The 14,004-nt window shown below is 43.3% G+C and overlaps 1 protein-coding gene across 2 annotated transcripts; it reads right to left on the bottom strand.

Moving 5' to 3' along the window:
- Positions 1-1,057: 1,057 nt before the first annotated feature.
- On the bottom strand, positions 1,058-8,454 carry LOC109678990 (T-cell ecto-ADP-ribosyltransferase 2-like). Of its 2 annotated transcripts, XM_074083814.1 has the most exons (4): positions 8,390-8,454; positions 4,552-4,632; positions 3,085-3,832; positions 1,058-1,463 (listed from the first exon to the last, which is right to left on the bottom strand). In XM_074083814.1, the coding sequence occupies exons 2-4, from the start codon at positions 4,612-4,614 to the stop codon at positions 1,387-1,389; spliced, it is 888 nt and encodes a 295-aa protein (XP_073939915.1). In that variant the 5' UTR covers positions 4,615-4,632; positions 8,390-8,454; the 3' UTR covers positions 1,058-1,386. The 2 variants fall into 2 exon arrangements, 1 of the variants encoding a protein (XP_073939915.1); XR_012450890.1 differs by lacking the exon at positions 3,085-3,832 and having other exon boundaries at positions 8,390-8,441.
- Between the last annotated feature and the right edge of the window lie 5,550 nt (positions 8,455-14,004).

Raw genomic sequence — 14,004 nt, forward strand, 5'->3', positions numbered from 1 at the left:
CTAGTGCATCCATACAAGCCCCGGACCAAAGACCCCATGGGGGCGCACCATCGACCATGAGGATTGCCATGGAATCACAGTAACCCAAGAAGGGCATTCCCCCCACACAAAAATCTCTCCCAGATTTTGGTACCAAATGAAAGGAAAATGAAGAAGCAAGACAGAGAGAGAGAGAGAGAGAGAGAGAGAGAGAGAGAGAAAGAGAAAGAGACCAGGAAAGAATCTGTGACCTCTAAAAGCAGCAGGCCCTTAATTAGGAAGAGGAAACCTGAAAGGGACCCTGGCCATCAGAGTAACACTCTGAGAGAGGTGAGAGCACGCCTCTCTCACAGGCTGGGGTTTTTAAGCATCCTGTGGTGGGAAAAGGGAGTTTGGAGGGGGATGGGCATTAGAAAAAATGACTGTGAAGGGGGAATGGGGGAAAGTGCTGGACATTATCGGGAAGGTCACTGGGGCTGGGCAGCCAGCTATATGTGTTGTTTTTCTCTGGCTCTTTTTTTGGAGGTAGCCATATTTGCATTGTTCCAGGGTTTCTCAAGATTCCAGCAGTTTTCTAGACTCTCTTCCTTCCAATGATCTTTTTGTCTATTATTGCACCATTATGCAATTTGCTGTTAGTTGCCATGTCTTTGTGATTTACCTCAACAGCCGGTAGACAAAGGCAGTGTAGTCTTCAGGCATGGAGAATGGGGAATGAAGAGTGAGGGCAATTCTGTGCATCTTAGCTAAACCCACCCATGGTGAGTACAGCACCTACATTTCCTGCCTCTGTCCATCCCTCAAAATGTGCCTTTCAAATATATTTGGTGGCTATTATTCAAATTAATTGACAAGGCGCAGTAACTGCTTGCATTTCTGGTGGGGCAGTGTAGATAGAGGAATTTATTTAGAACAGCCCATTTATGGCTCAATCAGTCAGTCCTGCAAGGATGTCTATAAGAAATGTATGACATGAACCTTCTCAGCTATAAAATGCTGGCATCAGATCTAACATCTTAGGAGAATTTCTTGAACAAATAATACAACCTATAGAAATAGCTAGGTGCAGAAAAGCAAGTTGTGATTATAAGTGATTTATTTCTTTAGATTATTACATTCATGACAAATTGAATTTTTTAAGGCTGCCGCTGCTGACAGTGCATACAAATATTGCTTTATAATCATAGCAAAGTGGCAAAAGATCAGGAACTTATCTCAGGTAGTAAACTTTAAGACAGAGTACGCACTTGTGCAGTCAGATGCAGTAGTTTCCTCATATGTCTATGAAGGACATGAGCACTGAAGTAGATTAGAAAAAACGATCCCACCCTTCCCAGTACTGCTGATCTTGAAGAACCAGTCAAACCCCTGTCTCTTGGTCTCCATCCAACACCAGGCAGGGGAGGGTTACAGCTCAGTAGGGGCAGACAGCAGGACAGGGAGACCAAGCAGCAGCAGCAACAGGAACATGGGGCCTTTTCTTCCTGCAGATGGGAGAAGGGGAAGGAAAGTTTTCCATACAGAGTTTCTGAAGACACGGGCCTCCCAAACTTCCAGAACTTCACCTTCAGGTCAAAACCCATGAAAGCAGGGTCTCGAGGCTCAGTACACCTGGTTAGACTCTGCTCATGCTTTCCCAAGATTCCTAAAGTACTCACAAATACCAGGGAGCGAGACACTGTGGGGACACCTCCTTTGGATCTTGAACTTAAGGTCATTTTAAATTGAGTGGGTCAATGAATCCTTTAGCCCATACCCAAGCCCTGTGCGCTAAGCCACTGTGCCTGGATGAGAATGGCCTTCCCACCTGGAGCCTGGAGCCCCCCTGGCTATTGTGGGAGCCCCTCCATGCCTAACCTTTTCCATGCAGGGAGATAGTTCTAGATCTAGATCTGTTGGAAGCCCACCTTTTATAGCAATTAATATATTCCTTTCTGTGATGGCTAGTCCTAATTGGAGCTGGTGGGATCTGACTTCCCACCTGGGGTTCTCAGCTTGCCTGAAGCTGAGTATCAGCCACTTGGCCCAGATGGGTGGCAGCATTTTCCTCTGCTGGACTTTCTACCAGGGCGTCAGGTTTTCATTAGGCTTGATCCAAATCCCAAATCCCTCTATGTAAAGGTTCAGAGTTTCCCCATTATCACTCTCTGTGGTCCCATATCTACTCCCAAAGATTTCTCATGTTTCCAGAACCCCATCAGAGCATAAGGATTAATTTGGTCTAAAATGTGTTGGGTATTAAGTCCCTCTGCAGCTCAGATCCACTTCTGTTGGATCTCTGGCCTCTCAGTGAACTTAACTTACTGCAACAACATACACTGGAACCCTGACTCAAGCCAGGCATTATGCAGTCTCCAGACTGTAAACAAATGATCATCATATCAATGATAAACAATACTCATCATTACTCCACATTGTTATAAGATCAGATGAAATGGCTGAGATGTGTACAAGGTTTTCCATGGGGAAAAAAAAAAAAGAATTTGTTGAGCAATATCTATGTGCCAGACAGTAGGTCTTGAATTACTCTCTTTTAAATCTCACAGCAGTCCTACTGAAGGATTTGTTATTGGTGTCCATGTCATTCAGATGAGGAAATTGAACACAGATTGCTTGGGTAAGTTGCCGGAAGTCACAGAGTTAGTAATGCTTAAGCCAGATTATCACTGAGGTGGTGTGACTTCAACCTATGACAGGAAGGATGGTACAGTGTTCGATTTTCCCTGAAAGTATCACGAAGGCTACCTTGGAAGTGATATTTGAATTAGGTCTTGAAAGATAATTACAATGGTGTCTAAGCTTGGATGAAATATGGTATGTGGTGAAAGGAGGAGAGAGATTACAGGCCACAAGGAATTATGACTGTTAATGCATGGATACCTGAAACCCAGGTCAGCTTGGTTTTGAAAGTGTTCATGGTGGCTCTCCTCACCCTCAGCTTTTTAACCATTACTGATGTGCCCTTCCTGAGGTTGTGTCCCTGGGTTCACTAACTTCAAACCCTGGTCATTCCTGGCTGTGCGTATGGCTTTGGGTAGGAAGCATTCCCTGTTCTATTTTTTGATGGCCACACCAGACCCACCTCCAGGTGACACCCACACTCACCTGAGCTGTTGAAATTGCTGTCTTGTTCATTGGGATTTTTAGCAGAACTACTATAGAAGCAATTGAAGTTGCTCTTCATTCTTTGGGGATCTTCAAGAAAAATTTCATTGTATTTCTTACTAGTTTCTGTTACAGTGACTTTGTGGTACACCTCATACCCTGGAATTAACACTTCCTCTTCAAGAGGATAGAGAGAGAATTCTCTGATATTAACACCCAAACAGGTTTTGATGACAAACAGTGTCCCATCATAACTAAAAAACTGTGAAGAAACAGCTACATTTCTATTCAAAGATGATGAAGTAAATTGTCCAAATCGTACCCTTCCTGTTCTACTGTAAGAAAATTTGGTCTTAGAGCCTCTATAAACTGTGGGACAACTCTGAGTCCTGAGAAGCTGAAGCGCTCTTGTCAAGTAATAATGGAAGGCCTTGTACTGAAAGGTATGTGAGTTTTGATGGAATTCTCTTACAGCTTTGTTAAAATGAATTGCAAGGCACCCCGTATAGGCCACGACAGCTGTTCCGTGGAAATCATTGAAACTTTTTGGATAGTTTATTCTGTTCTTTATTTGCTTCCATTTTTTCTCTGCCATTTCCCATTCGCTTTTCAATAGTGTGTTCATGTTCAACTCTTCTTTTAATAGCTCGGGTGCCTCTGCCTCCATTTCATCAACACAGCCCTCATACTGATCATCAAAAGCACTGGAAGCCATGTCCAGCTGAAAGTCCTCTGTCAGGCTGGTCACCTGTAGGGAAGGAGTAGAGCCCTCTGCTTTGTTTGCAGAGGAACCAGCATGTGCTGGATTCTGTCCAGAGCCCCCAGCATGGCTTCTTGCTCAGCCTAAGATTTTACAGTTACAGGTTCACATAAGGCGTACTTATGAACACAATCTTCTTATTATTATTATTTTGGTGGTACTGGGGTTTTGCAAATCTTGATTTTTTTTTTTTTTTTTTTGGCTATGCTGGGGTTTGAACTCAGGGCCTCATGCTTGCTAGGCAGGCGCTCCAACACCTGAGCCATGCCTTCAGCCCTTTTTGCTGTCGTCACTTTGGAGATAGAGTCTTGCTTTTTGCCCAGGCTGGCCTAGACTTTGGTCCTCCTATTTTACGCTTTCTGCTGTAGCTGGGATGACAGGCGTGCATTATCCCAACAGCTTTTTTCCTTTGGCATAAGGTCTTGTGAACTTTTTTGCCCAGGCTGGCCTGGAACTGTGATCCTCTTGATCACTGCCTCCCAAGTAGCTGGGATTGCAGTTGTGAACACCTGGCTCTTATGTTATGGTAATATAAAAAGAAAAAGCAAAACTTTGTGAGTCTCTTTTCTTTACTCATACTATCTTCGTGTCATTTTTCATATTCACGCTCTCTAACTGGCTCTAGACACAGACTCAACTCTGGGAACTATAGAGTCTCAAAGATGTGGGGGAAGAAGATGTGGGTTGAGAATGGGTGGCTATATTACCTGCTGTGTCAGCCACCAAGTTAGCAGGGACATGTGAACTTCCATGGCTAGAAGAGATGTCATCTTCCAGTTCAAAAACAACTGCAAACAAACAGAAGACAGTGTAAGTGAGGGGCTTCCCAGCCACCTTGATGTGTGCTGCCTGCCCATATGTGCTTACCTCAGACCCAAAGCAACAGAGCCAGCTGACCATGGACTGGGACATCTGAAACCATGAGCCAAAATATAGCTTTTCTCCATTTAAGTTAATTCTCTCAGGTATTTTGTCATAGCAACAAAAATCTAACACACATGGGAGTTCAACTGAAATCTTTCACAGACTGAAATGTGTTATGATTACAAAACCTGCCAAGCCAGGTATACTAGTGCATGCCTGTAATACCAGCTACTTGGGAGACTGAGACAGGAAGATCTTGAGTTTGAGGTCAATCTTGGCAATTTAGTGAGACACTTTCTCAAAATAAAATTTAAAAGGGCTGCTGAAGTGGCTCAAGTAGTAGAGTGCCTGCCTAACAAGCGTGAGATTCTGAGTTCAAACCCCAATACCACCAAAAAAACCCCAAACAAACAAAAAGAAAGGGCTGGAGGTGTAACTCAGGGGCAGAGCACTTGAATACCATGTATAGGCCCTTGGTTTAATACCTGGTCCTATAAAAACAAACAAACAAAAGAGAATGGGTCTTAAGGATGGTTGTGTTGCTCAGTGGTGAGGCCACCATTCAATCCACAGTATCAAAAAACAAAACAAAACAAAAAGTCCCCTAAACACAAAACCAAAGAAACCCTTTTATATGAGAAAGTTTTCACTTAAAAATTTGAATGTGATGTAAATGGTATGATATCTGACACAAATTCCCAAAGAACTATTAATTTGTTTCATCACCTTATACTTTGATTATACTTGTCCAACATTCTTAAGTGATTCTTGGAATTGTTAAATTGTACAGCATTAGGGTGATGAATATTTGCATTTATCCAAACTTAAATTCTTTAATTCTTTGTAAGAGGTTCCCATCAACCTTTTTTTTTTTTAATCTTTAGGCAAAGTTATAAAAGCTGATGTATCCTTCTTTAAGGGATTTGAAGACCCTGGCTATCCTCCTTAAATTACTAAAAACCCTCCTAGGTAAGCCAGGCAGTAACACCCATTGGTAATCCCAGCACTAGGGAGGTAGAGGCAGGAGGATCCCAGGTTCCAGGACAGCCTGGGTATATGTATGTAGCCTGTCTCAAAAAAAAAAAAAACTAAAACAAAAAAAATTCTCCTGGAGGAGCATTTTGACTGACTCTGAATAGAAACACCACTAATGACAGAACACCTTGCTTTGTCATCCCATATCCCAGCCTCTTCTACCTTCTCACATTGGTTCTCAGCATCCAATTTCATAAGACCCTCTCTGGAAAAGTTTCTGGATCCCACTCTCAAAATTTCGCTTTTAGTATTTTTAATGAGTTGCCTAGGCAATTCTGAGACACTTGGCTTTTTGAAAAGCACTGACCAGAAGAAGAGTCAAGCTTTATTTTATTTTACTTTTTTGTACCAAGGATTGAACCCAGAACCTTGTGCATGAAGGACAAATACACTTCCACTGAGCTACATCCAGGCCCAAGGTTGAAGCTTCTTGCCATCATGTATGTTTCCATGGTGTAGCTCTGCCCCTCTCCAGGCTCAGCTCTCACCACTGCTTGTCTTACAAATTTGGTTTCATGGCTTTGTTTTGAGGATGGCAAGTCTGAAGTGCCCATGAGAAATCCAGGTAGAGGTGCTAACAAAAAGTGGCCATGTAGGGTTCTGAAATCAGTGGAGAGGTCATAGGTAAACCTGAATGTCGTGAGCATGGATGTAATGAGTTAACTCTAAAAAAGTGCAAAGAAAACATGGAAAATGAGGTGAGAATTATCATTAATATCCTTTTTTTTCTGGGGACAATCTTTGGTGTAGACTTAGGATAATCTCATTTAAAAGGATGAGAACTTGGTGGTTCACACCTGTAATCCTAGATACTCAGGAGGCAGAGATCAGGAGAATCACGGTTCAAATCCAGCCCAGGCAAATACTTTCTGAGACCCTATCTCGAAAAACCCTTCACAAAAAGAAACGGGGCTGGTGGAGTGGCTCAAGGTGAAGGCCTTAAATTCAAGACACAGTACCACAAAAAAATAAAATAAAGTAAAAAAGGAAAAGAACTAGTGACTTCTAAAATAATCATTGTGAATTAGATCTTTGTAGACGTGTTCAACTGGTCTCAATCTCTAGAACCGCCTGCCTCAGCCTCAAGAGTGCTGGGATTATGGATGGGTACTGCCAGGATCACAGAGGTCCTTGACCCTAAGGGGCTCAAGAAAGGAATGAATGAGACAGGACATATGAAAGGACTCACTCACTCAATAAGGGAATGACAAAACACATATCGAGAGGGCCAGCAGGCTGATGACCAACTGGCAAAATTTTATTTTCCTCAGCAAGCTTTATACAAAAGAGGAAGAGACTTAAACATCAAAACACTCTGACCTAGTTACAACCTTTCTGTTTTTGCCACCCTGTATTTTTACTGCCAGTGTCCTTGACTAAGTATAAACTTCTTTTCGGTCAAGGGAAACCATTTAGCATTCCTTCCCACCATGATAGAGACATGGTGCACCTGCAGATTCCCACCTTGTCAGAATGCTGCTAAGCCACAGCGACCTTGTCAGACTGTGGTTTTTGGTTCCCAACAGGGTACTACCATACCAATCAGGGGGGTTCTTAGATGAAAAGACATAGTGAATTCTTATAAATTTTATACTACCTTGGCATCCTTTTTAGATTTGTTTGTTTGTTTGTTTGTTTCTTGCAATGCTGGGGAAAGTGCTCTAGCATTGAGCTATATCCCCAGCCCTCCATTTTAGATATGTTTAATTTTCTTATATCAGAAACATGGCTCAGGTAACCTTGAGTTTTCAATTCTACACATCCCCTTTCTCCAGTTCTTCAATAAAGCTTATGCAGATATCTGCCTTATATAAGACCTGGTGACCACTTTCCTATGGTATAGCTAGATACAACCTACTTGACTAACCCATTTACCCTCATACCCAACATGGACTGTGCAGATATGTTACAGCAATCACCTCTCAGTCATAGCATGACCTACTGGAACTTGTGCCTGTTTGCTCCAAACACATCAATTAAAATTCCCCCAGGAAACTTGTGTGAATGATGCCCTGGACCCCAAAAAAGTCTCTCTCTCTCTCTCTCTCTCTCTCTCTCTCCTCCACCCCCTTATATTCCTTGACCTCCATGTGGGGTCTTCAAGGTATGTTGTGTACCACCCAGTACACATAATCATAAAATCTTTCTTTCTACTGTGTGTCTTCTAATCACTGAAGGGGTGCTTTCCCATCCTAGATTTAAAAAAGAGAGGGTAGAAGTTGGTGTGTGAATGGAGTTGGGAGGACTATTGGAAAATTAAGAATAATCCTGTCTGTTTTGAAAATCTAGTCTTTACTAACCATAGGAAGGGAAGGCCCACTGGCCTAAGGAATGGTGTGGGACACGGGTGTCAGAAATACTCCCTCAAAGGCCTGGTGATAAATTGTGTGGTCTTGGATTAAGTTTCTAATTTTCTAGACCAATATGTCTGTCCCTCAAGATTCTTTTCTTTATCCAGATCTGACCCCATCTCCCTACCTAGAATATTTCTCACCCAGAACTGACTTAGTAGCTTTGACCCATAATATATAATCCCCCACTATCACAGTCACGCAAACTCAGATTTTCCCCCAGCCCCATTCTATCACCAGTCTCTCCTCAGACACCCTTAGTCTTCAGAGGACAGAGCTGAGAGCGGTCAGATACCTGATCTCCTGCAGATCCTTGGTGGTTCAATCCCTGTCCTCCTCTGACAGCAGTGCCTGAAGAAGTAGAGCTGAAGCCTTTTATATGGTGCAAAGATGTGCTTTCAGTTTCAGATTGGATTTGAAAGGGAAGGCAATTTATGAACTAGTTTATGTTTTGCTATTGTACCTTTTCCTATCCCTATTCCAAGAAAAGTTTATACCTTTAGGTCCTCTCTCCATGAAATTGGTGTGTGTGTGTCCAGGCATGAAGACAGATTTGGCAAAAAACTGAGGTTGCTGGTCAATCCTTTCCCCATACATTTGGTTTTACACATTACCTGAGCCTTTTGAGTGGATTAGGTCAAGGTGAAAGGTAGAGAGCTAAGTGCTTTAAGAACCATTTTTTTCATCTTTAGTCTTTCTTGATTACAATTTGCTCACCAGCTGGCTAAAGATATAACCAAACTGCTGATTTTGCAGTTTCCTTTGGGAACTACTAGCTTCTTTTGGTTCTACATCTTTGTAATGAATCCTTTGGTTTCCTGGATAAGGAGGCCCAGCCACTGGATGATTTTTTCTAGAAAGAAAACACCATAACAGACCAGGTTGCCAGAAATCTAACCCCCCCACACCATTCCATCATATGTAGAAAAGAAAAGGCTCCACCAAAATAATACTTGGAAGCCTTTTGTGTGTCTAGCTCTTGTAACTGAATTTTCACAGAAGTAGAACTTAGTAGAAGACTGGGGTGGTGTAGTCTGCTACTTGGAGGCAAGCTATTTTCTCAGATATTATAAGGGAGAAACCTAACAAGTCCTCCTCCTCCTCTTCCTCCTTTTTTTTCTTCTCCTTGTTCTTTTTTTTTTTTGAGATGAGCCCTTGCTATGTTGCCCAGGCTGGCTGCAAACTCCAGTGATCCCCTTGCCTCAGCCTCTAGAGAAGCTGGGAATTAAGGTGTGTGCTGTAACTGGCTGTAAGTCTTGTTTGGCTCTATATCTACCTAAAAATCTTGGTGCTACAAATTTCAATCCCTGCTACATTAATTTATTCAAAATTCCATAAGGGTTATTTGGTGAAATATGATTACATGACTCCAGTGATTGGTACTGAACTAAAGGCTATGTACAGGGGTGTGTAGGGTGGGGAAATGCAAGTCTGAGCATTAGTGAGGAAAAGAAGACCACTGCAGCAAGAAGATGCTCAAAGCCTAAGCCAGAAACCTCTCACAGGAGTGGTAGGCGAGTGAAACTCTGATATATGGAGGTCATAAGAAACAGGAAGGTGGACGTGAAAAGAGGAAGGAGATGCTAAAAAATACTTGGGTGGCATTTTAAAACTTAAAAACAGCATCCAACATTATAGTAACCAGAAGGCAACAGTGTTGTTTGTGGTCAGACATGTGAGTTGGCGTCAGGCACTGGGATGGAGCAGGGAAATTATAGTGTGTGAAGTTCACCTCAAAGCTAGTCTGTCCTGATCAGCACAAGTTTGGATCAACCTTGTTGGTAAATCCTCTTGTTCAAGACAGACTCAGAGGAACTTTCCTTTAATGACTCAGGTCAAGGAAAATCTAAAGCAGGAGATAATTGATGCAACATTTACCCTGGTTGTGTGGTTCCTGGAAGACTAGTAGGATCATCTGTTGGGTGTGCTGGCAAAGGTCCTACACATCAACATATTAAAAGACGAAATCAAGCGGGGCACCGGCGGCTTATGCCTGTAATCCTAGTTACTCAGGAGGCAAAGATTAAGAGGATCGAGGTTTAAAGCCAGCCCAGGCAAATAGTTCACAAGACCTTATTTCAAAAATACCCAACACAAAAAAGGGCTGGTGGAGTGACTCAAGTGATGCTGCCTAGCAAGCATGAAGCCTTGAGTTCAAACCCCAGAACCATACCCACACAAAAAAAGGAAGATCAACATGTTAAAAAGTGAGATGCCTAAACTGGGCATGGTCTTGCATGCCTGTAACCTCAGCACTTAGGAGGCTGAGGCAGGAGGATCATGAGTTTGAGGCCAGACTGGGCTACACAGTGATACCCTATCTCAAAACAACAACAACAAACTGAGATGCCTAAATGAAAAATATAACCATTAATATAAAATGTCATATTAAAGTACAAGCTAGCAGTTGAATCCTAAGGCTATCCAGACAGTGATTTCTGATGAAAATCTTTGAATATACAGCATGGCTTTTTTCTTGAAGCTAAGCTGTGGAAGCTTGATGCACAGATGACACACACAGGAATTTCAGGTGCTCAGGGCTCTTAAGCCTGCTCTGAGAATGAAAGCACTGGCAGACTCCAGCAGCAGAGGTGGGAAAGATTTTATTTGTAGAGAAGAGAAGAGAAAGAATGCATAAGTGGGGAATGCAGCAGGACCCAGAAACTGGTGATCCCAGTGGGTCAGGGTAGGGATTGGGTTTTTATAGCCTTTTTGCATTGCCTGAAGAGATGTCTCTCAGGTGCAGACAGAAGTTTCCAGGGAAGGAAAGGTGTCTCCTTGACCACTTAACACCTTTTGGGACCTCCTGCAGTCCGTCCTTCAATTCCCCCCTTCAATGGTCACCCTGACTGTTGTTAGAGATAAGGACAGCGAAGTCTATTCAGTAACTGCTTCCTGCTGACTGGGGTGATGAAGGGGCCCACAGCATCAGGGCTGACCACAGAGGAGTTAGAGGGGACTGCGATAGTACATTGTTTTCATCTCCATCAGAGGCATTTGTAGTCTGATGGATTCTAAGTGAGAAGAAACAAACTTGACAAGTAAGTTTAAAATGCAAGGCCCAAACACAAGCAAGAGAATAATAGCAACTATAGGTCCCAGAAAGGGTAGGAACCAAGTCCTGGAGGGGAGCCAGGATTTTATTTGGTCCCATACCTGTGTAGAAACCTGAGTTTCAGGAGATTGTTCCTGGAGCCACTTAGCCTGTTGAAGAATGTAATCTGCACGTTCCTCTATAATGCCTCAAGTATTTATATATGTGCAACAGGAAGTATTGGCCATGGCACATACCTCTCCTTGTTTGGCCAAAAGAAAATCTAGGGCCAGGTGGTGGTCCATGACCATACAGGCAAGGGACGACAAAGACCTTTGCATGTCCTTAATGGCAAGGCCTACCTGGTCTGAGGTGTCCTCTATCACTTTGGTTAGGTTTTTTGCAGTTACATGATTGGCAATCACCCCAAAGCTGATTCCAGCAAGGGCTGCAACTAATGCAGTTATCCCTAAAACTATTAAAGTAACCTCCCTTTTATCTCTATGGGAAGCTGTTCCTGTTGTAGTTAGCATTTTTTTCTTCCAAATGGCTGCATGAGCATGCAGGATCAGGAAGGCATACTTAGAATCTGTATAGATGTTGACTCTCTGTTCTTTTGACAGTTTTAGGGCTTCTGTTGGGGCCACTAATTTTGCCAATTAAGCACTTGTATTAGGAGGAAGAGGACCTGATTTGAGGATGTCAAATTCTGTTACAACTGCAAACGCTGAATGTCTGACACCATTCTTGACAAAGGAACTGTCATCAGTGCATAATTCTAGATCTGGGTTTTTTAAGGACTGATCAGTTAAGTCAGGTCAGGCAGCATAATTTTCCATAAGTACCTCCTCACATGAGTGTTCAGGATTTCCCTCTGCCTCTGGTAGAAGGAATGCAGGATTTAGGCTCTGATAGGTCCTTAAAATTATTTCCGTCCACTCAGGAGCTGGGCCTGGTATAAATGGATGGCTGTTGTAAGGTACTGCTGAATTAAGACCATGCCACGTGTGGAAAGGAAAGGTTTATTGGTCCAGACTGCAGGGCCATCACTCTTGTCAGGTTCAGAGTGAGGCGACTTGGCTGAATTGGGTAGTGGACTTTATAGGAGGGGCCAAGCCATGGGGGAGGGAGAGAGTCTCTGGTCTCTGATTATCTGTGATCACCGGATGGAACAGGTCAACATGTCTGGCTAGTTGAGTAACTGGAAGTTCCTGGGTTGTTTTGCAAGCCAACAATAAGGCAGGGAGAACCTAGCAGTCATAAATCAGGGGGTCTGGTTTTAAGGTGTAGCATCGGGTCCTTCTGCCCATCCCAAGAATGCCAGGGACCTAACAGCTGTCAGATAGCCAAAGCTCTCCTTTTGAGTTTAAAATTCCCCCTAGGTCATGTGGGATATAAACCGTTAGGGGGCAGTTTAGGATAAGTTTTTGAGCTTCAGGCCCTAGAAGGCTAACGGCAGCCACTGCTCTAAGGCATCCTGGCCATCCCTTGGCTACCTGATCTAATTCTTTGCTTAAATAGCCTACTGGCTGGGGAGTGATGCCCCGGGGCTGAGTCACCACTCCCAAGGCCAGTTCTCCCTTTTCATAGACATATATTTAAAATTTGTCTAGTACTGGGAGACCCAGGGCTGGAGCTGTCATAAGGGCCTTTTTTAACTGGTGGAATGCATTTTCTGACTTGTCATCCCATTCAATAAAGGGCTGGGTATCCTTTTGTGCTTCCTTAAGGATTTGATCTAACGGCCTGGCTAGGTCCAAATTCTACAGTATCCTGTCACCCCCCAAAAAGGCCCTCAATTGTTTTAGAGTTTTAGGTAGAGGAAATGTCGGAATTGGATGGACTCTAATCTTCTCCTAGAGCCCTCATTTCTTTCTCCAGGACAAGAACTAAATATGTAACCCTAGACTGACACAGTTGGGCTTTTTCTTTAGAGATTTTATATCCTCTATCTGCTAGGAAGTTTAGTAAGGATTCAGTGGTTCATGAAATGACAGGCTCATTTGGTCCACAGAACAGGAGGTCATCTACATATTGTAGCAGAGTAGCTTGTGGGTATTGCCACTCTGCCAAGTCTTGAGTTAGAGACAACCCAAAAAGATGGGGGCTGTCTCTGAATCCCTGGGGGAGGACAGGCTAGGTGACCTGTCCAGATTTTTGTGTGGGGTCCTTAAAGGCAAAGATGGGTTGATTTTTAGGGTGTAAGGGAATGCAAAAGAAGGCATCTTTTAATTCCAGGACAGAGTAGTAAGCGGTACCTGGGGGTATTTGGGCTAAAAGCGTATAGGGATTTGGAACTACAGGGTGGAGAGGCACTACAGCTTCGTTGATGAGGCAGAGATCCTGGACTAGCCCCCATCTGACACCAAGAATAGGAGTATTATATGGGCTGGAGCATTCTATTAGCAGTCCCTGTCTCTTTAAGTCTTTGATTATGGGAATTAGCCCCTCCTTAACTTCTGGCTTTAAAGGATATTGTTTTTGATGGGGAAACCAGGAGTGGTCCTTGAGATGAATTAGGACTGGGACTGTTGTTCGTGCCTATCCCACAGTGTGTCCATCTGTCCACACCGTGGGGTCTACTTGTTCCTCTATTAGGGGCAAGCAAAAGTACTCTCCTGGGAGTAAAAGAAGCTGTACCCCAATTTAGATAGAAGGTCTCTCCCTAGCAGAGGAGTAGGGGTTTCTGGGACAATTAAAAAGGAGTGACAGAAATAGAAGTCTCCTCAGGAGCAGACTAAAGGCTGAGTGAAATAACGCTCTAGGGGCTGACCTGATATGCCCTGAACAGTAATTTTCTTGGAGGACCTGGGTCCAGGAGAGAAAGGAATAGCTGAGATGCTGACCATCCATCCTTCAATAGACTCTTCATTGTC

Source organism: Castor canadensis, chromosome 1 (assembly GCF_047511655.1).
Source record: "Castor canadensis chromosome 1, mCasCan1.hap1v2, whole genome shotgun sequence".
NCBI lineage: Eukaryota > Metazoa > Chordata > Mammalia > Rodentia > Castoridae > Castor > Castor canadensis.